The following is a 27,751-nucleotide window of genomic DNA, read 5'->3' as shown; positions in this document are numbered from 1 at the left end:
ATGGAACCTGAGACCCTCCATGTGTGGGCTGACACTCTAACCACCGAGCAATACTGGCTATTTTTCTTGGAAAAGTACTTATATTAAATAGGACCAATAAATGATTAGTAAATGAATAATGGTTGTCTGAAACACTAGAATAAGTAAGCCATCCAGTTTTCAACCAGCAACCAAGTAATTTCTTAGCTTTCTATCTTTTATCAACTATATAAAATATTACAAAAATCTAGTCAGTGTTTATTATGTGTTTCAGGATACTGTACACCCTTTTGTGGAAGTTTCCTTTCAACACACTGTATACCAAACCAGTACTGCAAGTGGATCTCATCCATGCTGGAATGAGGAAATTAAAGTAGATTTTGTGTGAGTTGGAGTCCATTTTTCTTTAGCTCCTAAAAAAAGAACACTAAAAAATTATTTTTGAGCCACTTATTAAAAATAATGGTTGAGATAGGCTTTGCTTTTTAAGCTTTTAAATAATGAAATATTTCTTACATAGATATTAATATATTTAACATATATATAAATATAAGTTCTCAGGAAAAAATGATAAAATGAACACCTGTATATCTTCCTTCCATCTTAAAAAGTAGATATTACCAATATCTTTGAAGGCTTCTCTATGGCAATTACTAATTATATCTTCCTTCTCTCCCCGCAGAGGTAAAAACTATGAATTAGCTATTTATGCCTTGTCTCTGATATCTGCTTACCTGACCTTTCTTACTCTTTGTATGTGAAAGGGAGTATTAATCGAAAGGGAAATAAATATATTATATTGTATAATATTAAATTAAGTAATTAGTATATAAAAGTATATTTTGGTTTAAAAGTTTGTAAAGGTATAAAATTTGGTTGTATGTGTAGAAATATTTGTGTATTAGACATTAGAGTTAGAAGAAATATACTGTATTAAGTAAATAGATTTAGGATAACATGAAATAGCCAATAAGATAAACTTATAAGTGAATGCTGTAGAGTAGTTGCATTCTTGAAATTATAGCAGTGAAATAAACCAAGAACACATTTAGAGCACAACAAGGTAAATCAGAGGGTTCAGCTAAGCCAAAGCCATTCAACTCCATTTTTCGTTGCCTCAGATACAGGAACTCCATTCTCTTCTCCACATGACATTTTAAATGAATAAAAGTCATGTACAAATGGGGTAGATAGTAATAATAAATAGTAATTAGCCTTGTGAGCTCTACTTTGGAGAAGAAACTGTGAAATATGAGGAAAGTTGGAATAGAATACAAAATGCAAGATAGTGTAGGACTTGAGTGATTTAAAGGACATACTAAGTTGACACACTCCAAAATGTCTTGAGGATGACAGTTATCATCTCTTCTGCTAACATCCTATATAATAAAAGGCTAACATGCAAATTTTCCCTTCGGGAGTCTGACCAACTGGTAGTTCGACTGCTCGCTATGACGTGCTCTGACCACCAGGGGTGGTGCAGAATGAAGGAAGGCCCTGATCAGCCCTGATTGCCGGCCATGCCTCGGGACCCTACCTGTGCACAAATTTTGTGCACTGGGCCTCAGTAGTGTAATAGATATGCATTGCCTTCCCTACCCTGTCTTAGATATTGCAACATGAAAGGAAACTCTTGAAGGAGTAGGGTAAGGAAGTCAGCTTATCACTTAGAAATATAAAGAACATTCAACCTTAAAATTATTCTCTAAACTCAATGAACATTTTTCAGTTGTCAATGTATCTGTAGATCTCAGAAAGTTATACAAACTATTGGAGATCCCTTGAAATAATAGCTGCTTTATTAAGCAACAAGCTTCAATAAATAATGTCAGTGGCAGTTGGTATAATGAAAAGATCCTGGCCTTTGAGGCAGTTAAAATTGGGTTCAGATGAGGGCCCTGTCACTTCCTGATGACATTAGCTTGAGCAAGTTATTTACCTTCTCTGAGCTGTTAGCAGTTTGATTGAGATTTGATGTACAGGCTGGAGCTGATAGTGAAAGTTCATTGCTTGTGATATACTACATTATTCTTTCAGCTACCTCCAAAAATTTCTCCATTCAAGTAAGCCATCCACAGGCAGTTTGCAAAATTAAATGCACCCCACTATCCCAGTTTCTGGTCGGAGAAAATAAATGTGGGAAAGAGAATAAGCTCTTAGCTGAGAGCAAAAGTGCAGTTTAACTCTCTGTGTGAGAAGTAGCAGAAACTGGCAGAATTTAAGATAGTTAGAAAATCTTTTTAAAAAATCCTTACCTGAAGATATATTTTTATTGGGGGGGGGGGAAAGAGAGAGAGAGAGAGAGAGAGAGAGAGAGAGAGAGAGAGAGAGAGAGAGAGAGAGAGAATCAGTTGTCTCCTGTATGTGCCCCAATTGGGGATCAAACCTGCAAACTTTTTGGTGTATGGGACAATGCTCCAACTGAGCCACCCCACCAGGGCTAGTTGGAAAATCTTAATGCACCATACCTCAGATAATTTGTTTGCAATGGATGCCTTTACTAGAAAGTCTTTCTGCTTGACATTTCAACATTTTTATTCTTCACTCAGTTACCTTAAGAGATAAAAAAGTAACAAAGCATGTACTGGCTTTAATGAAAGATAGCAGATGTCTTAAAAGCACATAGTTTTTATGTTATAACAGAAAAGAACACAGGTGATTTTATAGTCCTTTATGAATAATGATCTTATAAAATAAATTAAGTATCTAAATAAGTTTTTCTTATTTATAGCTCACCAGGACATGATTATAGCTTCTCAAGTTTATCTAAAATAAAAGATAATATATATATCAACATTTTTGATGAAATGATTTTTGAAAAACATGAGGTAAAGTACAACAATTATAATTATGCTGAAATAATTCTAAGTTCTGACTGAATGAAGTCTAGTAACATATTTGTAAATTTGCTTTTAGATGCAATATTTATTTCTAACATTTTCTAAAAAGCATTTGGAGCAGCTTGGAATAAAATCAGACGTATGACAAGTCAGTTCGAAAATAACAGATCACAAACCATATAGAGAAGGAAAAGGGATAAATATAACAAGAATTTGGGAGAAGTAGATTTCTGCAATTGAACATTACATTAAAATGTGAGCTTCCTGGTAGCCAAGATAGAAAGATAAGCAAAAATGGGTTATATATTTTCCACCGTCTGATCAAAGAAAATATACCCCTTCTATAAAAAATAGCAAATGATTCCTAAAACCCAGTTCTGTTCAATCTGATATTTAAAGTTATGAATGTCTTCCTCATAGATATAAGAAAGTTCTTAACACTGTGCCTAGTGCCATAGCAAGTTCTAAAATAAATGTTAATTTCCTTCCTTCTGAAGTTGACACTAAAAGTATAAAGATGCATATCCATTTATACCTTCCCTCTTGGGGCTCTGATTAAATGCTTTAATATAAATGTCTATCAAATTATGTGGCAACACTATTGAAGGAGCAATTAATTCTACATGGAGAGATTGGGGTTCAGGCTCAGAGAAGTTGAAGCAGATCTTGATGCAATTCCTATCAAGATGCCAATGGTGTATTTCACAAAACTAGAATAGTCCAAAAATTTATATGGAACCACAAAGACCCAGAATAGCCACAGCAATCTTGAGAAAGAAGAACAAAGTTGGAGGAATCATGCTACCTGATACCAAACTATACTACAAGGCCATAGTAATCAAAACAGCATGGTACTGGCATAAGAACAGATATATAGTATAGATCAGTGGTTGGCAAACCGTGGCTCACGAGCCACATGCGGCTCTTTGGCCCCTTGACTGTGGCTCTTCCACAAAATACCACGGCCTGGGCGAGTCTATTTTGAAGAAGTGGCATTAGAAGAAGTTTAAGTTTAAAAAATTTGGCTCTCAAAAGAAATTTCAATCGTTGTACTGTTGATATTTGGCTCTGTTGACTAATGAATTTGCCGACCACTGGTATAGATCAATGGAACAGAATAGAGAGCCCAGAAATAAATTCATGTCTTTTTGATCAGTTAGTATATGACAGCCTGGCCGGTGTGGCTCATTGGTTGAGCATTGACCTATGAACTAGGAGGTGATGGTTTGATTCCCGGTCAGGGCTTATTCCTGGGTTTTGGGCTCAATCCCCAGTAGGGGACTTGCAGGAGGCAGCCAATCAATTCTCTCTCACCATTGATGTTTCTATCTCTCCCTCCCTCTCCCTTCCTCTCTGAATTCAACTTCAAGTTCAAAAACAGTCCCCTAGCTTAAAGAGCAAGTGCATGAGAGAGTTGCAGCCTCCCATTCAGTATGAAGATGTTCACACCAATGCCAACCAGGATTGCTGCCTCCTGCAGGTCACCACCCTCAATTTTCTTATATTCTTTAGTGAATTTTTTTTTAAGTTTGCTGCCCTGAGCATATCTACTCTAATAAGAATATTACATTAAAAATGTAAATAGCCATACATATGTCATAAACTTCACAATAGGTCATTATTTTGCTTTAATTTTTAAAGAAATAAAAAAGTGAGAAAAATATCTTTTCTATTTACCCTTTGTTTTATTTTTAAAAGAAAGAGAATGATTTTTATACTTACCTACAAGTTTGTAAATTATTCATCACATGCTATAAAATAATTATTTATTTTAACAGGATCACTGTTTCAGGAGCTGCAGTGGTCATTCATATGTAAGAAAGAATTGGCTTGGATCCATTGTCTTCCCTTTCTCTGCTCTTCTGCAGCAATCTGAGGTAATAGCAAATGATTGTTTGCTGATTTTCTAAGTTTTTGCTTCTCGCCAATAGAAACATTTACTGATGGGGGGTGGGGAGTGGGAATCAGATTCTGTGATTGGCAGGTTGTTCGGTCAGTTAAAGTGATCTTGTATTTGAGAGCCATTGGGGTGTTGGAGTGTGTGAAAGTTTTAACTGTCTCTAGAACAGAAGACACCCACAAATTTATTTCTTAAAACTTTAAAGTGTATATTGATAAAGACTAGGACAGCTAGCCTTAGGTCTTAAAGCAACATTTATGTTTGCGTATAATAGTTTTATAGGACCAGATTCACAAATGTTCTGATCAATGCTGCTGCTTTGTAAGCATGGCTTCCAGGAGCTTCAGCTCCTCAGCATTGTTTATCATTAATGGTGAGACTGATGATGGGTAGGTGTATCTGTTATATTCCCAGAGGGCCCTGCTGTTGGGTTATGTAGCAAGAATATGCCTACATGACCAGCAAAATATAAAAACTCCAGCCTAGACTCTGTTTGGGGCTCTGTTACTTACTTACAGAGCTATGCCAGATATAGAAGATTCAGAAATTATTTCTCTATCTTAGTGGAGTTCACTGTCTGTAGAAGAAAACTCACATTTCAGTACAACCTGATAATGCTGTAGTGCTTTGGTAGGGGCATGAGATAGATACAATAATATCTTAGAGAGTACCTTAGTCTTTCTGGTTTGGAGGGGGAAGAAAGGGGTTGTTCAGAGGGGTTGGAGTAAGTAAGAGGGGAATGAGGAGGAGAATGAAAGATCAGGGAAGTATTTACAGAGGAGATAACTTTTGAAGTGAGTCCTAAAAATGAGTTTGTCAAGCAAACAAGGGCATTTGACTCAAGGATTTATATGTGTATTAATTATGTGTGACCTTATGCCACAGAAAACCTAACAGTGACTGATGTAATGGGTCTATTTATTTCGCCCAAAAAGAAGTCTAGATGTCAGAGCAGCAGCTCAAGAATCCAAGCTGCTTTTGTGTTTCTGTTCCACTATCCTTATCATGTGGCTTGCATCCTTATAACTGCAAATCGTTCACTGCACCTTCAGCCTCATATTCATGTTGCAGACAGGAGCCAGGGTGAAGCACAAAGTGGCAGTGCCCATATTAGTAAAGGAGACACTTCACCAGAAAATCCTGGCAGACTTCTTTATTTTGTTGATGTGACTTGACCACTTGTCATGTTGCCACCTAGAACTATTGGTAAGAAAGGAGAAGAGAATGGATGTCAGGGAGGAGAGTAGAAATGTCTGCATAATATGCAATCACAGGATGTCATGAGGGAGCATGCTGCAAATATATGCTGCAGATAAAGAGCAATAGAGATTTAAGTTATTGGAAGGAACATGGCTTCCTACACTCGGAAATCCCTGCAGATGTTTCTCAGTCTCAGGCCAGACTCCAGGATAGAGAGGTGGTTCAGAATGTGAGCTTCAAAGGTGGACAAACCTGAGTTGTAGTCTTGGCTCCATTACTCATCAGTTGTGTTGTGATCTTACATAAGCGATTTAAATTCTTTGAGCCTCAGTTTCCTTATCTACAAAATAGAGAGAAGAGCTGTATTTATCTCATTGAATGATGTCATCTATATTAAACACTTGGCACAGTGCCTTGCACATATGGTAGTAAGTGCTCAATAACTATTAACCATGATTATTAGTTATTAACTCCCTTCTCCTGTGGACCTATAGGTTTTTTTCTCTTTCTAGACCTAATGAGAAATGTAACATTGTCTTTTAGCATTTTCTCTGAGCCTGAATTAGATTTTTTTAAGAGTTTTTAACACTCTGATACAGTAACTTCCTCATTTCATCCCTTTCTTACTCCTGCCCCCTTTGCATAGCACATACTAGACTGGGAGTGTCAAGGGTGCCCGTGAACAGATCACCATGGAGGACCTGATCATCCTTGTACATGTATAAGTACACGTTAGTAGAACCAGCACATACCCATGCAAGGCTGTTTCCTCCCGTGGAGAAGACTGAGCTAGGCTGTAGTATATTTGACTGGTGTTTATTTTCATCGTGCAGAATCTGTTATATTAATATATCATTTCAGATTAATGGAACATTCCAAGTAAACATTCCACCAGTTTTGCTTGGGTATACTTGGAGTAAGACTTGTACATCTCCTAAAGATCATAATGGGCAGAATTTAAAAGAATGTACCTTTTTAAATATTTTTGCTACCATTGAACCTCAAATATCATATGTCACCTGTAATCCAGAACTAGACAAGGTATGTTTTACTTTGAATTATTTTTATATATACTATCAAAGAAGTGTACAGTATTTTAAAAACCAATAACAATAATTTCAAATCTAGCAAAAAACAGACAAATATTGGTTCTTGATATTTCCTTGTGGGAACAATACGTATGGTACAATATTGAAATATATTAAACTTGATTTTAGTTTTCAGATCAAGTAGATGTTTTGGAGAGAGCACACATTTTTGCAAAAAATTGTAAGGCAGTATTTCCCAACCGAAGAATAACAACGACTGTTTTTAATCATGATGGATTACAAATCTTAGTAACAAGATATATCAAGGCATTAAATCCACCTCAACAACTCCTGGATATATTTCTTCGTGATTCCAATGCAACACTTGTAAGTTATATTTATTTTAGTCATTTTATTAAGATACTAGAGGCCTGGTGCATGAAATTCGTGCACGGGGGTGGGTGTCCCTCAGCCCAGCCTGCACCCTCTCCAATCTGGGACCCCTCAAGGGATGTCCGACTGCCCGATCCAGGTAGGATCGGGCCTAAACGGGCAGTCGGACATCCCTCTCACAATCCAGGACTGCTGGCTCCCAATGGCTTGCCTGCCTGCCTTCCTGATTGCCCCTAACCGCTTCTGCCTGCCAGCCTGATCACCCCCTAACCACTTCCCTGCCAGCCTGATCGATGCCTAATTGCTCCCCTGCCGGCCCGATTACCCCTAACTGCCCTGCCCTGCAGGCCTGGTCACCCCTAACTGCCCTCCCCTGCAGGCCTGGTCATCCCTAACTGCTCTCCCCTGCAGGCCTGGTCCCTCCCAACTGCCCTCCCCTGCTGGCCTGATTGCCCACAACTGCCCTCCCTTGCAGACCTGGTCCCTCCCAACTGCCCTCCCCTGCTGGCCATCTTGTGGCAGCTATCTTGTGTCCACATGGGGGCAGTCATCTTTGACCACATGGGGGCAGCCATCTTGTGTGTTGGAGTGACGGCCTATTTGCATATTATTCTTTTATTAGATAGGATAGAGGCCTGGTGCCCCAGGTGGGGGCTGGCTGGTTTGCCCTGAAGGGAGTCCCAGATCAGGGTGGGGGTTCCCTTGGGGCGTGGGGCAGCCTGTATGAGGGTCCTGTGGTGGTTTGCAGGCCGGCCACGCCCCCCAGTGACCCAAGCGGAGGCCCTGGTATCTGGGATTTATTTATCTTGTATAATTGAAACTTTGTAGCCTTGAGCGGAGCCAAGCCTCCTGCTCACTCTGTGGCCGCAGCCATTTTTGTTGGGATTTATTTATCTTCTATAATTGAAACTTTGTAGCCTTAAGTGGAGGCCAAGGCAGGCCAGGGCTGGGGAAACTTGGCTTCCTCCATTGCTGGCAGCAACTCAAGCCTCCTGCTCTCTCCAGCTCCATGGCTGCTGCCATTTTTGTTGGGATTTAATTTATCTTCTATAATTGAAACTTTGTAGCCTTAAGCAGAGGCCAAGGCAGGCCAGGGCAGGTGGAAAGCTTGGCTTCCTCCATTGCAGGGGAAACCCTAGCCTCCTGCTCTCTCTGTGGCTACAGCCATCTTGGTTGGGTTAATTTGCATCCTCACTCCTGATTGGCTGGTGGGCATGGCTTGTGGGTGTGGCGGAGGTATGGTCAATTTGCATATTACTCTTTTATTAGATAGGATAAATCATGTACCATATAATTAACTCATCTAAAGTGTTCAATTCAATGATTTTTAGTATCTTCACAGAATTGCACAACCATCTCCACAGTAAATTTTAGGACATTTTTATCACTCCAAATTTATATATATATTTTTTGTTTTGTTTCTTATTATTTAAAGTATTACAAATAGTAGTACATATGTTTCCTTTTTTCCCCCCAATTGACCTTCCCCCAGGCTCCCCTACCCCCTGTCACGTCCCCTCACCCCCTTCCCAGTGTCTTGCGTCTATTGGTTATGCTTATATGCATGCATACAAGTCCTTCGGTTGATCTTTTACCACACCCCCGCCCAACCCTCCCCAGCCTTCCTGCTGTCGTTTGATTGTCTATTCGATGCTTCTCTACCTCTGTATCTATTTTTGTTCATCAGTTTATAATGTTCTTTATTATCCATAAATGAGTGAGATCATGTGGTATTTTTCTTTCACTGACTGACTTATTTCACTTAGCATAATGCTCTCCAGTTCCATCCATGCTGTTGCAAATGGTAAGAATTCCTTATATTTTTAAAACTTGTTTATTTTTTAATATTAATTTTGAGTATAAGTTTATTACTAAAATTGTTTTGCCTTCAAAGACAGTTTCAGCCCAGCTGGTATGGGTCAGTGGTTGAGCATCGACCTATGAACCAGGAGTTGATTCCTGGTCAGGGAACATGCCCGGGTTGCAGGCTTGATCCCCAATGTGCAGCGTGCAGGAAGCAGCCAATCAATGATTCTCTCTCATCATTGATGTTTCTTTCTCTCCCTCTCCCTTTCTTTCTGAAATCAATAAAAATGTATGTAAAAAAACAACAACAAAAAAAGCCAAAGATAGTTCATGAGAGAAAAATCACCTATGTTGCAATGTGTCCTCCTGAGCCCCAGAGGGAGGACCTCTCTGCCCCCCTTTATTTCTGCCCACTTGGACTAGAGGGGCACTGTTGCTACACTACTTCACGTGACCATACTGGCTTCACAACTTTCCTATCAAACTTGGAAAAATGACACAAAAATTTCTTTGACTTTGAGGCAAAATAAAAAGTTATGTACCGAAAGGGGTCGTGTTCTTCTAAGGATTGCTTCTCATTGTTTGTGGGAATGAAGAAAACTATGTTAGATTATTCTGTATGAACTGCCAGCATAACACTTTCCACCCCACCCTTTTGTGAATTTTGCCCAGCTGACAAAAGAGAAATATATTCAAAATTTAATTTCACATAAAATGAAGATTTATTCAATATAGATGCGAAAGAGGATATAGCTTCTTCCACTTTGAGAAAGGAAAGTAGGAAATCAGAAGTATAAGCCTCCCCTTTAAGAAAAAAGTAAGCTTTGATTAAAAGGCATTTATGAAAAATCACTTATACCTTTTGTTTATTCTGGTTGGACTGAGTCAATTGGCTCTCCTCAGAATATCTATTTGATCAGTATAAAACTCCCTTAGCTGGACTCTTGAAGCTAAAGCAAAAATTCCTAATTTAGGTTGCCTTTTATTACACTCTGCTTTTCCATCCTGAGTTTCTTCCTGCCTTTGTTTCCTGACACCCGAAATCCAAGGAGTGCTCTTAGATTTACTTCAAAGACAATATTTGTGTGTGCTTTTATTTATTTATTTTTGTTAATCCTTACTCAAGGATATTTTTTCCATGGATTTTTAGAGAGAGAAGATGGGAGGGGTAGAGACAGAGAGAAACATTGATGTGAGAGAGACACATTGATTGGTTGCCTCTCCTGCATGTGCCCCTACCAGGGCCGGGGATGGATCCTGCAACCAAGGTATGTGCACTTGACTGGAATCAAACCGGAACCCTTCAGTCCTTGGGGCCAATGCTCTATCCAAAGAAAGAGCACTGCTAGGGCATTTGTGTGTATTTTTAAAAATATGTAAATCCTAACTCCTTTGCTTATCACGGACTATGAACCATTAGGGTAAAGGAGGTGATAATAGATCGTAAATGGTGGCTATTGTAAATTAATGAAAATGTTAGTGAATTTTTTCTGTTAACTCATATTTATTTGTATCTTTTTCTCCTTTCCAACTTTAAAAGCCTGAATCCTTGTCTCTCTAGTCTGGGGGAAAAGCAATTAACAGTATAATTTCTATTGTTTGAGAAAGCACACTATACCAATATCTTCCTGCTACAGCAGCTCATAACAACTTATATTAATTAAAATAATTCTGATTTTGAATCTGAAAGCAAATCAAACTTATGCTATTCTTCAACATATTTTTTTCAATTTTAAGTTATATTCTAAAGTATATATGTAATGTATCATGTTTAAAATTGTAAGAATTTATTACAGTGAAATGCAATGGTTAACAGGCACACTCCGGAGTCAGGCCAACTTGGGCTTATTCCTAGAGACCCCATATATTATGTTAGCTGGGTGACTCTGAGCAAGTTATCCTAGCACTCTAAGCTTGTTGCCTCTTCTGTAAAACAAAAATAATAATAGTTTTTATTTCATAAGATACACCAAATGTAATGATAATGCATAGAAAGCATTGTGATGGGCATATAGTATGCATTCTGTAAATGTTACTTAATATTATTCTAGGACCTCATTGCTCATTTTGTATCTTTGATTCCTCTGATGCCTGAACTGGATGAAAATGATGGTTTTGATATATGGATGACATCAGAGGTAACAAATTGCATTTTATAATTAAAATTTATAGTATTCCTTATTTGCTTTTCTTTTAAAGAAACCTGTTTATTATAATGTAGTATTTTACCTTATGAAATTTGAAATCTTTTGATAATTTAATAAATAATTTTCAGTTCTAGTAACAACTTATAAAAATAATTCTGAAAGACCAAAAATCTTACTCAATGTTACAAGTGGTAACTCATGAATATTTTGATTTTTAATAAAATCAAAATTTCTGGAGTACAATATTATGACAGTCTTCAGAGATAAATATGGCTTGTCACTATGGATTCTGATGCCTAGGGCAAATGTCACTACTTCCCAGGTTTCCCAGTCTCCCCACATCTGAATGAAGAGCTTGTACAGCAATGCTCTTTCTTCGCACCTGGATTAAAGTTCTCTTTAGATTGCTCGCCAACTAAAATACAGGCACCATGCAATTTTGGGGGCATATTTATACTCAAATATTTGTTTATCTGAAATTCAAATTTAGTTTGTCTTTCTATTTTCCCCTCAAAATCTGGCAACCCTAATTAGAGCACTTCTTCTGTTCCATCTTACATAATATTTAGTTGCTTTTAGATTGACCCAACACCCATACTCTGTACATATACATCCCAAGTTAATCTCCTTGAATTAACAAGAAGACTTTATTCTTATTTGTTTTTATATTTATCATTTATACACTGCTTTAAATTTTGCAAGCATTCCATAAATATTTTAAGTGGAAAATATTAGTATAATGGGAGCCTATGAGAGAGGCACTTTCCATCTGGAACTGATAGTTCTGGAACTTATCTAGAATGTTTTAGGGGCTAGATTTGAGCTGAATTTGATTTAGGGGCACAAGCTTAACTTCATAGGTAGCTTACTCTGTCTTCTGCTTAGTGAGAACCAGGGGGACACAAGCATGTGGTCCTAGTGATTCAGTGAATCGAACCTGGTAGAACTCAAAGAGGTGTCATTAACTCTAGACTCTTTGAACTAATCAGCATGTGTTCAGGGATATTATGGTCCTGAAGAACATTGAAAGAGAGCCTCTAAAATAACTAAAAATAACTATTCAAGCAAATACTTGCCCCTACGTTCCAAGTTAATGCTCTCTCCTCCTAATGCCCTAGTGTTTTGTCAATCAAATGGTGCCGGAGTTCAAGCTTTGCAGTTGTCCTAGTATTAATTGCATTACTCAACTTTCTCTCCCTCACCTTTTTGTTGTCGTTCTTGTTACTTTTGTTTTGCCTTAGCGCTGCATCAGTTTGGCTCTTGGGAATAGGGAGGAGCATGCCATACTTCTCTGTAATTTCTTTTTGTATTTCGGAAAGAAAGCTTTGGTCCTCCTGGGAACCTCAATTTTAGAAGTAAGTGCTGGAGTTAATATTTAAATAGTGTAAGTAAAAAGAATCAGCTATTAGTTGCAAGTTTAAAGGACTGCAGCCCCAGGTTTCCATCCTTTCACAAGCTAATTAAGGAATTTTGTGGGCAAGCAATTATTTAGTTAAGAAGATAATGTTGGTTCATCAAAAGTTCTATAGTGTAAAGGATGACTTCCTTTTGTTTTTCTTCTCTAATAATAGTACTACTTCCTGGGGTTACTAGAAATATTAAATCACGTAGTAAATATATAGCACTGGGAGAGCACTTACTCATGGTGAATGCTCAATAGCGGTGGTGGTGGTAATGTAGCAATAGTTACAGTAGTGGTTGTAGTGGTTGCTAACCACTATCACCACCATTATCTTCAGATGTTTCAAATATTATATTTTAAGATCCTTAAGAAATACATCTCCCTATTCTCCATTGCTCAGTTTTTACTTGTACAAATGGGCCAGAAATTCATGTTTCCGTATCTGAAATTTTTACAACTTAATTATATACTGTAGTCATACCTCCAGAAAGCTGTCTTCATTCTGTTTCTACTTCAAGCTGACTATATTCATCAGTGACAAAATTTTCATGATCACGTATTTCTCTATATTCCCTTGACAGCTTATTTCTGTGTCACGATTGTGTTAGCTAAAAGCCTATGGTTAATTTCCCCATATGTTCCTGTTGTTGCTCTAAGTGCCGCTAGATGGCAACAAACAATCAACAATATTTCAACGAACAGTTGCTTTTAGACCTGTGAGTCAGTATCATGGGTGGCACCCCTCAGCTCTGTGGTTGAGTGAAGCCTCCTCTTCACTGTAAAGGAGACGCACACAATCATAAAGAACAAGAGCTTTGAAGTCAGGGAAATAAGGCTATACAGTGCAGTGTTAAGAGTATGGGTTTGGGGGGCCGGTCAGAGAGGGTTTTAAAACCCAGTAATGCCATTTACTAAGTGTGTGATCTCATTCTTTGCTACTTCTCTGAGGTTCAGTTACCTCTTCCCCAAACAGGAGTAATACCACTTACTGTTCCACTAGACAAGCTCCTTAACCTCTGATTTTTTATCTGAAAAATTAGTATAATAATCATCCCTACCTCACAGAATTTGGAGTGAATCAAAGCAAGAAAATTAGTGTTAATGCTGAGAGATTATTTGATGCACACAAATACTCAATAAATGGCACATAGCCATTATTATTACCTGAAATTTTTATTCTTTGCTAAGAAAGATTTGCACTTCAAAAGGTATGTGCAGAGAAATATGGTAACATAATGACATTTATTCCTCAAATGGTTTCCTAATTTGTTCTCAAAATTAATTTCACTTGGCTTTTTCAGAGCCTTAGGCCAGTTTCTAACTCTGCTTGGTGCTCACCCCTAGTCTCCTAAGTATATTCTACTCAAAGCAGGGGAGGGGGGCTGGTTCATAAAGCACCATCGTGTGAATTAGACAGCAGCGCCCCACCCCCATACACTTTGGGACCAGCTCTTGGGAAATCCTGGTGAGGGAACTGCAGGACCATACAGGGCAGCACTGGCTCAAAAGTCCTGTCATTGGCATCCTCATGCCAGCCTGGGCCTAAGGATTTTCGGAGCTCTGGCTTTTTTCCTTTCCAAAAAACTGTAAAGGCCCCGGAGAAGACTTTCAGAAATCCACGAGGTCACATGCTTACATAGTAATTTTCACATTGAAAAGTATGTTAATTACTCAACCAAATGACTTTACCTTCTTTTCCTCATACAGGGGCGCGTAGCTTATGTATTAACTCATGAAACTGATGAATATTTGCTTTGGAATCCATTAACTGGTCAATGTCATAAGCAAATTGACCCATTTTGTCCTTTACAAAGTGTAGACTGTTTGTTTGATGATGGAAATGTAAGTAATGGGGGGAAATCTTACTTTGAGCTATCTCCTTGAGTCACATCAGTTATCCTCCACCCTGGCTATCCATTGGAATTATGTGAAGAACTTTGGAAATATATAAAAGTTTAATTAGAATCCCTGGGTTGTGGGCCAAGAAAATATTTTATCCCTAAAGCCCCCACCCCATGATTCTGTAGTGCCTCCACTGTTGAGAATCAGTGAGCAGTCTAAAGCTCATGGAAGCCTAGCATGTCTTTAACGTCTACCTCAGAACCTCCCTTGGCATCTGCCACTTCATTGGGTAGCAGGACTGTAAAATTTTGCTTCATTCACCCAGCTATGGGCTTTGGGCTCCCAGGGGTCTGTGCTGATTTGATGTTAATGTTTTAATAGGTCTGGTTTAATATTCAACAAAATAGTACACCAATGGCTGTATATTTTGACTATTCAAAGGAAAGTTTCTGGAAACAGCTGCTTCCAAAAAGTTTTCAAGGGACACAAGCACAAAGCATACAGGTAAACATATTTTTCCAGGTGTGTCAGTATCAAAGTTACCCTTGGTTCTAATCTTTACTAGTTGTAACAGCTCTTGTTATGTTTATATAGCTGATTGTTTATTGACTTATTTGGCAATATTAATAAAATCTAGTTTTGCCTGCATCCAGCCCGAGTATGGACTAGTCTTGAAAAAATGGGGAAGGAAAGCAGCAGACTCACTGTCTGAGTCTTGGAGGCAGACCAAAGCACAGACAGTTCAGGAACTGTCTCATTCACCAGATGGGTCAGCCAGTACACCTGTGACATACCCAGTATCCCTTTGTACTCAGTATCCCAAAGTCCATTTCTACAGCTGTTTTTACGTTGAGGGTCATGGTATGGCAGGTTGAAGGCAAGTGCAAAATCCAAAAACTAGGAGTTATGAGCCCGGGGGAGAGAGGGAGATGCGATAAAGAAAAAAGAGCAATAGAAAAATAGGCAGGAGACATTTTATAGAAGCAGAAACTTGAATGCTCAACCTCGCCCATAACCAGGGAAATACAATTTAAAACATGCATAAGTTTGACAAAAATATTTTTAAGTGTGACCATACCAAATGCTGGCAAAGAGGCAGGGAAGTGGTGCGAGCATGCATTACCATAAACAGTTTGGAAAGCAATATGATATTGGTAAAGTTGAAGATGTTCAACCCTTGATTGCTCCAATTCAACTTCTAAGTACATACCCTATAGGAACTTATCAGGGAGACAAGCACAACAGTATTCATTACAGAATTGCTTAAAATAGAAAAAAAAAATGGAAACAATTCATCAACTAGAAAATCAATATATGAGTTGTGAAGTATTCATACTATGAAAACTCCTATACAGCAGGAAAAGAATGTATGAACCAATTTACAATAGTTCCCAACTTGACCATACATTCATTACATCAGGATCTCTGAGGAAGTGTAGAACCCACACATCAGTATTATATAAAGCTCCCAGGTGATTCCAATATGCAACCAGAACCACTGACTCAGAGCCATGTACATCATGAATGAATATTAAAAATGTAATGTTATTGCTTCTATTTTTCTGCACTTGTTGAAGAACTCTATCTTAGCTGATCTGGTCAGATTTTATATATATATATACTAGTGACCTGGTGCACAAAATTCGTGCACATTAAAAGGGGATTAATTAGAGGAAATAATTTAATATTGCTATTTGCCCTTTCTCTGTAATATAAGTGTCGGAAATGAAAGAAAATTAGTAAAATGTATATGAAGGCCAAAACCGGTTTGGCTCAGTGGATAGAGCGTCGGCCTGCGGACTGGGGGGTCCCGGGTTCGATTCCGGTCAAGGGCATGTGACTTGGTTGCGGGCACATCCCCAGTGGGAGGTGCGCAAGAGGCGGCTGATCGATGTTTCTCTCTCATCGATGTTTCTGACTATCTATCCTTCTTCCTTCCTCTCTGTAAAAAATCAATAAAATATATTTTAAAAAAAATGTATATGAAAACCTTCCTCCTGTCAGAGTCTGGGGCACACCACAGGACCCAGAGTCAAGTCCCCACCCACCCACATGCACCTCAAAATTGTGTGAGAGCCAGACCCGGCCGCACCCCACCCCCATTGGGCTAGATCCAGACCAAGCCAGTCCCACCCTTGTTAAGCCCTGCCGGGCAGGGGGCGTAACCTCAGGTTCTCTGGTCCAGCACCAGGATGGGGGGGCATGGCCTGAGGTCCCCCAGCCAGACCGGGGCAGGGGTGTGCCTTGAGATCCTCCATCAAGCCCTGCCAGGTGGGGAACATGGCCTGAGATCCCCTGTCAAGCCCTGCCAGGTGGGGGCGGGGGGGGCAAAGCCTCAGGTCCCCCATCCAGCCCCACTGGGTGGGGGGCATGGCCTGAGGTCCCCTGTCAATCCCCACCTGGTGGGGGGTGTGGCCTGAGGTCCCCCAGCCTGGCACTGGGGCAGGGGGAGCAGCCTGAGGTCCCCTAGCCCAGCACCAGGACGGGAAGCACACCTTGAGGTCCCATCAAGCCCTGCCGGGCGGGGGCATAGCCTCAGGTCCCCTGGCCTGGCACTGGGGCAGGAGGTGCGGTCTGAGGTCCCCCAGCCTGACACCAGGGAAGGGGGGGCGCAGCCTGAGGTCCCCTGTCATACCCCATGGAGGCGGGGGAGGGCATAGCCTCAGGTCCCTGCTGATTAAGGCTCCTATGGGAACTTGGCCTCAGCTGTGGGTGCAGCCATCTTTGTGACAGAGTGATGGTCAATTAGCATATTCCCTCTTTATTAGATAGGCTATATATATATATATATATATATATATATATATATATATTAATGCCTGAGTGAAATTTTTATTGCAGAGTAGGCTACATAAGTTGCAAGGTCTATTGCAAAATAAAAATGCAGGGCCACTTGATAAAAAACAGTAATAAAGTGCCATTATAGATACTAAAAAAAAAAATGTAATGTTAAGCAAAATATAGAAGATGTCAAAGGACACATACAATACAAAACCATTTACATAAAGTTTGAAAATTGTTTGATATTTACATATGTATATATATATATAGATATGTAGTGGTAGGATAAAAGCATTTATAGGAAAGACAAATACCAAATTTAAGTTAAAGGTTACTTTTGGGGAAATAAAAAAGGAATGAATCAGTGAGAGGTACACAGAGTATTTCAAGTTTATCTGTACTGTTTTACTTCTTTTTTAAAAATCTAAATCAAACGTGAAGGAATGCAAAAGATTATATAAAACTAGGTTGTAGGTATGTTGTGTGGATGTAGATTACCTTAGTCTCTGTGCTTGTCTGTATACCGTATGTGAGACACTTTACAATATCAGAAAGAATGCATGGTGGTTTGGGGGGAAAGATCAAACAGTACCAAAGCATATAAAGTGATGAGTTTTGCCCGAGCTGGTTTGGCTCAGTGGATAAAACTCGGCCTGTGCACCGAAGGGTCCCGGGTTCAATTCCGGTCAAGGGCATGTACCTTGGTTGCAGGCTCCTCCCTGTCCTAGGCCCTAGGCCCTGGTTGGGGCATGTGCAGGAGGCAACCTATCGATGTGTTTCTCTCACATCAATATTTCTCTCTGTTTTTCCCTCTCTCTTCCACTCTCTCTAAAAATCAATGGGAAAATATCCTCAAATGAGGATTAAAAAACAAACAAAAAATAGTGACAAGTTTCTCTCCTCTTCCACATCTTTTTCCCATTGTGCATCCTTATAAACATTCTCCATGCAGCTACAAGCATATATTTATATGCTTTATATATGAATATATGTATCAGTATACATATATTTATATATTTCCTGTTTGTACAGTTATTTTAAAGAGGGGAAATGTGCTTATCTCTCTTGAGCAAACCACATTTATAGCATCCACAGGCCATATCTTGCTTTTCCCATCCCAATGCCGTGAGTGAGACATTATTGTCTTCTAGGGAGAGAATGATATATTTAGAGATGAGGTTTTTTGTTTACTATTAATCATTCCATTATTCATTCAGGTAATATTTGAGTGCCTGCTATGAACCAGCGCTATGTTAGGTATGGCTACCACAGGGAGAAATGTCTCAGTATTCCTGGGACTTGTGTTCTAGAGAAAGAAACAGCAGGAAACGAGCACTTTCGGTGCAGAGTGGTAAGTGCTATCACAGAAATGAATGTGCATTGGAAGGCACATAGCCAGGGGACCTGATGGGAAGGAGAGGTGCAAGGGCTTTCTGGGGGAAAAAGTGAGATCAGCACAGTGAGGAAGGGGGAGCAGGAGCTGGCCTAGAATCATCAGGAAAGAGAATGGTCCCAGCAGAGAGCAGGAATAGCGGGCATGAAGATGTGCAGTAGCTAGGAGCTGTCTGTCAAGGAGCTGAAAGGCCAGCTTGGCTGCTGCCAGGGCACGAGCAGGGATGAGCTCAGGGGTGAGCGGAGTCCTGGTAGTGATTTGGGCCTTTATCCTCAAGGCAATCAGAAACTAACATTACCAAGGCAAGGGCTGCCATAATCAAAGTTGTGTTTTTAAAAGCCAGTCTGCCTCAGGGAGGAATCTAAACCTTTTGCCAAGTTGAATCGATAAATGTAAAACTCATAGTTGCCTAAATCTCTACTGATTTATTTCCCTGTAGGCAATGGCCCTTGATCTTCTGCCTTACCACACACACATCACAATACTCCTATCTGTAGTGAACACCATGTTTGTTATCACAATTGAGAACACAAATTTGAGTGTGCATCCTACTAATGAGAATGTGGGGATTAAGAGATGAGTTAACAAGAAAGTCCTCTTGAAGTTTTAAAGGATATGAATTCCCTGAAAGAAAGGGGTCTATGCTAGAAAAGGAAAGTGGATTAACACCCATAAATCTGTCAAGTCAATGTAGCCCAGGCCTCTTTCTCAGGCCTGAGGGGGACCTAACTAATCCATAAATTGCCTGGATTGGGGGTTGGGAAAGAGGTAGGAGGGGATTGGGGAGAGGGCCATGGGTTGGAGGGGCAGACAGTGGTTGGTGACAGCAATCAGGGAATTCAGTTCCCTGTCCTGTCTGGAATAGTTGGTGGCCCCTGCAAGATGATGCTGGATTTCATACTTCCTTTCTCCAGTATCTCCCATCTCCTGCCATGTTCTATTGTAGGAAACTCCCAGTCCTGACCCTATTTCCCCATCTAGTGGTTCTCCAACCATGGCAGGCACCAGAACCACCTGGAGGGCTTGTTGAAACACAAATTGCTGGGCCTTATCCTCAGAGTTTCTGATTCAGTGGGTCTGAGGTGGGAGCAGAGAATCTGAATCTCTAATTCAGATCATCACCTGACAGACTGAGCCTTCTCAAATTACTCCTGAATTTTTCTAAGACCTAGAGGTCTAACAAGTGTTGCCCCCTTTTTAAATCACAACCTTCATTCCACTCATGAGAGAGAAACATTTGTTCCTGTCTCTCCATCTGCATCCATGTCTCAGCTCAGAAATACCCAGAGTAAAAACTGTGAATTCAGCACTTTCCTCTAATCCATGTGAGCCCTGCAGGGAGGGAAGGGCTGGGTTTAGGGTGGGGGTGGGGTACACTTGAGAAACCCTGCCCTCCTCCCAGCAAATCCTACTGGTGGGGGAAACATGGTAGAGCATCCCTCTCTGCTATAGGTGGGGTGCCCAAGGAAAGGCTTGGGGACAGTGGAGATTGAAATGAACTCTGTGTGTGTGTGTGTGTGTGTGTGTGTGTGTGTGCGCGCGCGCGCGTGCGCACATGCAAAAACCTGGCTCTTGCCAGGTGAAAGAAGCAAATATACAAAGAATAAAGATGATAAAAGAGTGATAAACCATGTTAAAAGAGTGATAATAACAATATCTGATGTTTATTGGGCAATATGTGCCAGGTTTTACATGTATTACTTTATTTTAAAATTGTCACAAACCCCCAGAGAAGTAGGTACTATTATTGTCCCTCTTTTAAAGAAGGGGGTCCTAATATGAGGTGATAGAAGATTTGACTTTGGGTGGTGGGCACACAGTACAATATACAGATTTTGTAACATAGAAATCCACACATGAAACCTATATGTTCATGTTGACCAGTATCACCCCAATCAATTTAATAAGTAAATAAATTTTAAAGTGATTTTAAAGAAAATTTAAAAAAGACATGGTGACTGAAACTCAGACAGCTTAAGTAACTTCACCAAGGTCACAGTTAATAATTGGAAGATACCTGTGCAGCTGCCAAAGTTTATCTGGTAATAATCATGCCAAATGCTTGTTGGAATAAATGAATTGGGAGCAGAAGATTGGTCTTACCCATGAAAAATCTATTTTGTGAATCCATCTCCCCTCCTATGCTCTGGTGAAGTGGTTATAAAATCAAAGAAAACACTGTGATCTATGTTACCTTTGTGCCTCTGTGATTCAGTGTTTTCACCACATGAGAGAGGTTTGGGTTCCCCCTCATTATAGTTAGCACTCCAGAGGTGACTGTGATGGTAAATTGGTCTCCCTAGAATCTTCTCTAACTTTCAGTTGTCTTTATTTCAGCCTGAAGAAATCATTTATTCTGATACTAATAAAAGCATGGTAGATGATCTAAAGAACAGGTATGATCTGTGAAATTACATTAGGATTACCAGGTTTTCTCCCTAATCTCATTCATCCACCTTTTAAAAAAAAGTTTTATAAGAGTTTATTTGAGCCAAACTAACAACATATGTTGAGTAGTAAGACCTTAAATACTCCCTCAGCTACCTTTTTAAAAATATATGTATTTTTATTGATTTCAGAGAGGAAGGGAGAGGGAGAGAGTGATAGAAATACCAATGATGAGATATTTGGCTGCCTCCTGCATGCCTCCCACTAGGGGCCAAGCCTGCAACCCAGCATGTGCCCTGATCAGGAATCGAACTGTGACTTCCTGTTTCATAGGTTGGTGCTCAACCTGTGGTGCTCAACACACTGGGCTCATTCAGCCACCTTATAGTCTTCTTGTTACTGGTCCATAGATCAGATGCTGGACACTTCAAAAACCCAAAACTCAAATTGTCAGAGTTTGGAGTAAAGAAAGGTTTATTGATTGAGAGAGAAGGTGCCAACCGAGAAGATGGGAGCCCTAGTAGTTTCTCAAATCCATTTTAAGAAAGTACAGAGTTCAGGCTTCTTTTATGTCAAGGGAAGGGGAAATGGGAGGGGCAAGAAGTGGTTAACAACCAACTGCAGACATCTGGGTACCAGCAGGAGTCTGAGGAAGACTAAAAAATGTCTAAATCTCTTTGTTCCCAGACTATTGACCCCAGCTGATGAATCCAGTCTTGAGCCTCCTGCAAATGTTTAATAAACAATCATTATTTTTGTACACATTTCCCCTATCTCTTCTGGAGAGGCACCTCCGGCAAGGGGCTGTTTTTTTAAAAATACTCAAGCTTCAAGCAGAATTCCTCTAATGATTAGCATGTCTATATGCAAGAACACAGCAGGCTTGAACAAGATGGAGTCAGAGAGGTTGAGCATTTCACTCCATTACACTCTAAACCAGTCTCTCAAAATACCTATTAGATTCAGCCACAGAAGCATGAAGTGGAGATTGAAATAGTTATTTCCATTGAGTCATCTGTCTCTTGATACATGCATTGAAAAACAACTCCTCTGCCATCCAGGATGCTCCTTGACATGACAGGCAAAGTTAAAAATGGTTGCCTCTGATAAACATTGTAGGCTACTGCTGGGAAGTTCTCAACACAGGCACCTGTTGAGCCTATAGTAATAATGCTGCAACTAATACTTCTTGAAAGGACATGACGGTACATGGCCCACAACTTGGTAAAAACATCCAAGGTGGGTGGTAGAAACATCAATATTGTCTCTCCTAGGCTCTCGCCTTTCCCCAAACACACACACACACACACCCTAAGGAGTTGTTCAGTCAAGCCCACAATCTTTGCAGCAGGCCTTTCCTACTCCAGATGTGTCAGAAGCTTCTAGATCTGACTGCCTCCTGTGACTCATGCTGACATAGCAGCTGGCATGTAAGCCACTGCCAACTAATCAAAACAGAACATGACACAAACCATTTTGACACTCTCTTCTTTTCTACCACACAACGCCTACCTCTTATTCCTCCTCCCACCCCCTTCTTTTCCAATTCTTAACAAAAAAGGAAGAAATGCAATTGGGAAATGGTTTCCAACTTCTAGTTTTAATCAGAATTGCTTCCTGAGCTATTTAAATATATAGGTGTCAGGGTCCCAGACCAGACCTATTGAATCCATATCTGGAGGTGAAACATTTTGATAAAGGTCTACAGGTGATTCTGATGCCTAGCCACTAATGAGACTCTGTAAACTCCAAACTACTTAGTTACACTATAGACTCAGCCAAGGGGGACTCCCAGCAGCTTCTTCTATAGCACACCCTGATTCTACACAGAGGACAGGCTTCCCAGGAGGGCCCCATCAACCAGCCCACACTGTGCCCCACCTCTCTCCCTTCCTGGAATAGTTCATCACCAGGCATTGTTTTGGGGGCGGGGTATACAGGCAAAAATCCCCACCCTTATGGAGTGTACATTGTTTTGGGGAAATTGATCATCATACTTACCAATCCAGTGCCTAATTTCCTCCCAACTCTGCTTACTCAATTAACTGATTTAATAAACATATCCCTGCTAACATTATCCCAGACCAGATACCTGAATTTTTGTAAAGGCAGTCTCTTGGAAACCCAATGTTTTATGTCAGAGGAGGGTCTTGGAGAATAGGAATGTCAATCCAGTAATCAGACAGTAGCTGTCAAATCATACCTGGTAGGTAGCAGCCTACACATAGGTAACTGGAAAAGAGATGTGCCTTTGACATATTGCTGGATACCCCCGGAAGCTTCTTGCCTTCCCAAGCCAAGCAAGAGCTTGCTTCTTCCAGACTTGATTAATGTGAATGATGGAAGATATTCCTAGTCATAGAGGTCTGGTTTCCTCCTAAATAAAAAAAAAAAATGTATCATCCTCATGCTTGAGTAAAAGCTAAAAGTGACAAAACTCTTCTCACATTGTCATAAATATAATCATCGTAGGATTGAAAGGAGTCTAAAATGTAAAATTATGGAATGGCGACCTAAGCAGCCAACACGTTGGAATCGGCAATGTACTTCTATTTTGCGACACATTCTTCCTAAGCTAGAACTTGGCACTGAAAGCTTTGTTTCCTCTGAAGAAGAGAGTGAATTTGAAAGACTATTACAATTTTATTGGGTTTGTATATGATTTAATGCACTAATGTCATTTGTTTTATCTATGTTGTTAATTGCCAGGTAATAGTAATCTTAAATATCTCTGAAATGCCTATCTTGATCCTAGATAATAGATGCTATGTCATTAGAATGCATTTATTTATAGACCAAGAAATTTAAAATATAGTGGACAGCTCTTACTATGGCCACACTGCATGACATTTCCTTGAATCAGTCTTATGTTGTATGATATGTAAACCACAAACTTTGGAAAGAGATGCCCAAAAGAAAACCACCTGCAACGAGAAACTAAAAAATGGTCTCTAGATGGTAATAATAGAACGGATTTCCTGTCCTTGGTTCTGGGCAAGAGGACTCCAGGCAAGCTTTAATATCTTCTATATTCAAATTACTCTCAAATTTATACACACATCCTCAGCTACTCTCTTGACTTCTCTTATATATTCGCCAACACATTTGACATCATCCTAAATCAGTGGTCGGCAAACTCATTAGTCAACAGAGCCAAATATCAACAGTACAACAATTGAAATTTCTTCTGAGCCAAATTTTTTAAACTTAAACTTCTTCCAACGCCAGTTCTTCAAAATAGACTTGCCCAGGCCGTGGTATTTTGTGGAAGAGCCACACTCAAGGGGCCAAAGTGCTGCATGTGGCTCGCGAGCCGCAGTTTGCCGACCATGGTCCTAGATGATAAAAAGGCATCTCAAAATCATCAAGTCCATAACCAAGCATGGTGGGCATTTGATATATTATTAGAATCCTCCCTTTTCTTCCCCTACCTTACCCCTAGTTCTGGGAATCCTCTTACCTCCTCCTGCCTATGAACTGGATCAGTGGGTTTTCGAAATGCCCAGCCTCCCAAGAGGGAGATTTCTATCCCCTACCATCTCGTAGAATATGGCTCCTCTGAGAGAAGAAAGGAAGGAATCCATTGGGATTTGAGTACTTAGGTTGCCAGGGAGGGATCTGCAATCACTATTCAAGAATAGGGAAGAAGTTGTTTTGTTTTGCTTAAAAAAAAAAAAAAAAAAGGATAGGGAGTAAACTGATAAGCAAAACATAGTTAAATATATGGCAGGGTTTAAAACCTGGAGTTCCTTTGTAAAATAATCTGACTACTTAATAGCACACAATCATAAACCTGCACTAAATCCTGTAGCTAGGGTTCAAATCCTGTCTCAACCACTCGCTAGCTTTGACCAAGTTATCTAACTTCTCTACATTTTCTACCCCATTGGGCAAGATAATTAGGGATAAAAATAATTACCTGTTTTGTGGTTGCAATGGTGAGGATGAAGTGAGGTAATATTTACCCTAGCATCCAGCAAATGTTTGTATATGTTAACCATTATTTGTATTCCATGTGCCAGGCATTGTGCTAGGGGTTATGCATTCACAGAGACTATAAGCTAGTTAGACTGACCAGAAAACATGTACGTGATTGCAACGTATTTTATTATGTAAGCCAAGGAAGGACAGTGTACTGTGCAACCATATGGAAAAAGCATATGAACAGATTTAAGGATCAGGGAAAGCCTCCTGAAGTAAACAATCTCTGAGGCCTGAAGGTTTATGATTTGTCTTAGATAATTTTACATAGGTCTGTGTTCCATTACCCTTTAATGCTGTCTCACAGTTATCAGTTAATAAGTATAAATGGAATCAGTATTAAATAAATTCTTCCAAAATGCTCACTTAAATCCCTCATTTGTAAGACCAAGTGCAGTTTGCTATTCTAGAAAGGGGGCAAGTATATGGAATGCTAAGTGTGCAGGCTCTGGCCTCAGACCACCTGGCTCTGGTCCCCTCTGTAAAGTAGGGATTATAATAGAACCTACCACATAGGGTTGTTGGAGGATTAAATATGTATATGAAGCATTTAGCACTGTACCTGGAAATTAGTAAGCAACCACAAAATTACTATTATTATTTTATGACTAGTTTCTTTGGGGCTTCTGTAATCTTTTTGCATATAATTACTTACATGATTATAATATGGGTTTACATGTTATTGTCTTTTGGTCCAGATTGAAGGATTTCCTATCCAGATGCCATACACTAATGTACAGTCAGTGATTGATGCCATGTATCAAACTGGAATCCACTCCTCGGAATTTCCCCAGACAGAATTTGCTCTCGCCGTGTACATTCACCCATACCCAAACAACATATTATCTGTGTGGGTCTATTTGGCTTCTTTAACTCGGCAACAGTGAAAAGGTAGAAGGGAAAAGGAAAAGTTGTATCGTGGGCTCTCAGACCAGAAGCAACCAGAACTTTGCTGGTACTTTGGGATTTTGCTACCTCTCCTCCAGCCCAGCCAAGTGTGAACCCACTTTTTGGTTCACTTAAAGAGCTGGGCACCATGGACACTCACTCCCTGAGTCCTTGAGGATGCATCTAGATGACCTCTTCACCAGACACTTCTTCAAGGAAGACCCTTTAGGAAGTCTGGTGGCCTTGGATTTTATTCTGGGAAAGAAGCAATTCTGGCCTCTTTCTGTAAAGTCAGTGTTACTCAAATTGTGGGCCTCACATTACCTCCATCAAAATCACCCAGAGAGCCCTGTTGAAAATGCAAATTCCCATACCCCACTCAAGGCCTACTGAGTCAGAACTTCTGGGAGTGGAGCTCTAGAATCTACAGTATTTTAAACAACCTCCCCAGGTAATTCTGATGGCCTGTTAAGGGTGGTCTGCCTTATAGAATGTTACAATTACGAAAGTGAGGCTGGTGTGTTTGATGCTGGTTCTGATGCAATTCCAAGTAGAAGTCATTCAAATAGAAACCCTACGGTCATTGTCTCTCTTAGATAAAGAATGATTTCACTGGTGAAGAAAAATAGGAAAACCTGCTATATTGGGTTGAAGGCTGAGGTCAGCTTCTGGGGGCTTCTCAACTTGGGATGCTACTGATGTGAAGTCCTTTCAGCTCCATCTCTGGGTAAGGGATTCCCAGGAAACTAATGTGCTTTCCTGATTCTGTGAAAAAGGGAGAAAATGGTTGTACCAAATCTCAGGGCTCCTTTTTTCTTGGTGAACAGCTCCCCGTTATGCATCTGGCACTTTCCTGCTGCTTTCTTTTCCCAGTGGTGGCCCCAAGGAGCCCATCGAGATCCTAGGAGCCCCTCAAGAAAGAGGTCAGGGATCTAAATAGGAAGCACTGTACTTTCTTGTAATTTTTTTGTTTGTTCTGTGCTTCATTGAGAAAGAGTATTTATACAGATTACTTAAATGTTCTATAACAACTTTTTTGTTTAAAAATATCAAAGGATACAGATTTTCAAAGTTTGAGGAGAGTAGTTTTACATGAGGTTAGGGTAAGAGAAAGAAAATTCACCTCTTGCATTACAGGAACACTGGAGCTTCTTGGGACACTCCCACAAGCAGAGAGCAGGAAGCCCCAAATTCATCCTCAGGGACCCTTCAGTCTATATCCTCTTTATAATACACCTGCATAGGCTGGTACTAGAAAAGACCTTGCTTATTTGCAGAGATGTTAGTCTTAGACCAAACTTGAGATGGATTAAAAAAAAAAAGGTGTATGGGTGAAAGAATGTTTTATTCTCCAATGTTAAAACCTAACTATGCATAAGAAAACTAATCAAAGTTTATGTTTTCATTTGAACAGTTGTGTTTAAATTATATATGAAGTTTTGTTATTAACAGGTCTCTCACTTGTGGGTAGCACAAGATGGTATCTATGGAAAGACGAGGTTGCAAAAAAAATGCTAAATTCATGCAGTTCATTTCTGTGGCACTTAGAATGTTTTTATAGCTATTTTGTTAGTTATTTATGGTTTTAGAATTGATAGGCCACTTAAGAGTAAAGCAGAAAGTGTTCATAGACAAGCACAGAGGCCTTTTTCTGTGTTATATGCATTTTTTAAACCTGTATACTGTACATGTTTCTTAACTACATTTTTTTTTCCTGAAAATTGTGTAATTACAATGGGCCGTTTTTCATTTGTTTAAAAAATAAATTTTAAATGTAACATAT

The 27,751-nt window shown here is 39.8% G+C and overlaps 1 protein-coding gene across 2 annotated transcripts; it reads left to right on the top strand.

The window, feature by feature from the left end:
• Positions 1-2,786: 2,786 nt before the first annotated feature.
• Positions 2,787-27,751, top strand: CC2D2B (coiled-coil and C2 domain containing 2B; the record flags this gene model as incomplete). Of its 2 annotated transcripts, XM_080642036.1 has the most annotated exons (10): positions 2,787-2,807; positions 4,598-4,696; positions 7,137-7,334; positions 11,198-11,284; positions 12,535-12,648; positions 14,403-14,537; positions 14,919-15,041; positions 21,049-21,107; positions 23,572-23,749; positions 25,779-27,751. In XM_080642036.1, 10 exons carry the CDS (start codon positions 2,787-2,789, stop codon positions 25,965-25,967), a joined length of 1,203 nt encoding a protein of 400 aa, XP_080498162.1. In that variant the 3' UTR covers positions 25,968-27,751. The 2 variants fall into 2 exon arrangements, with proteins under 2 accessions (XP_080498162.1, XP_080498163.1); XM_080642037.1 differs by lacking the exons at positions 21,049-21,107; positions 23,572-23,749.

This window comes from Plecotus auritus (genome assembly GCF_963455305.1).
Source record: "Plecotus auritus genome assembly, chromosome: 9".
NCBI classification, from domain to species: domain Eukaryota; kingdom Metazoa; phylum Chordata; class Mammalia; order Chiroptera; family Vespertilionidae; genus Plecotus; species Plecotus auritus.
The sequence above is the reverse complement of the archived record's forward strand: the minus strand, read 5'-3'. Positions and strand labels throughout refer to the sequence as shown.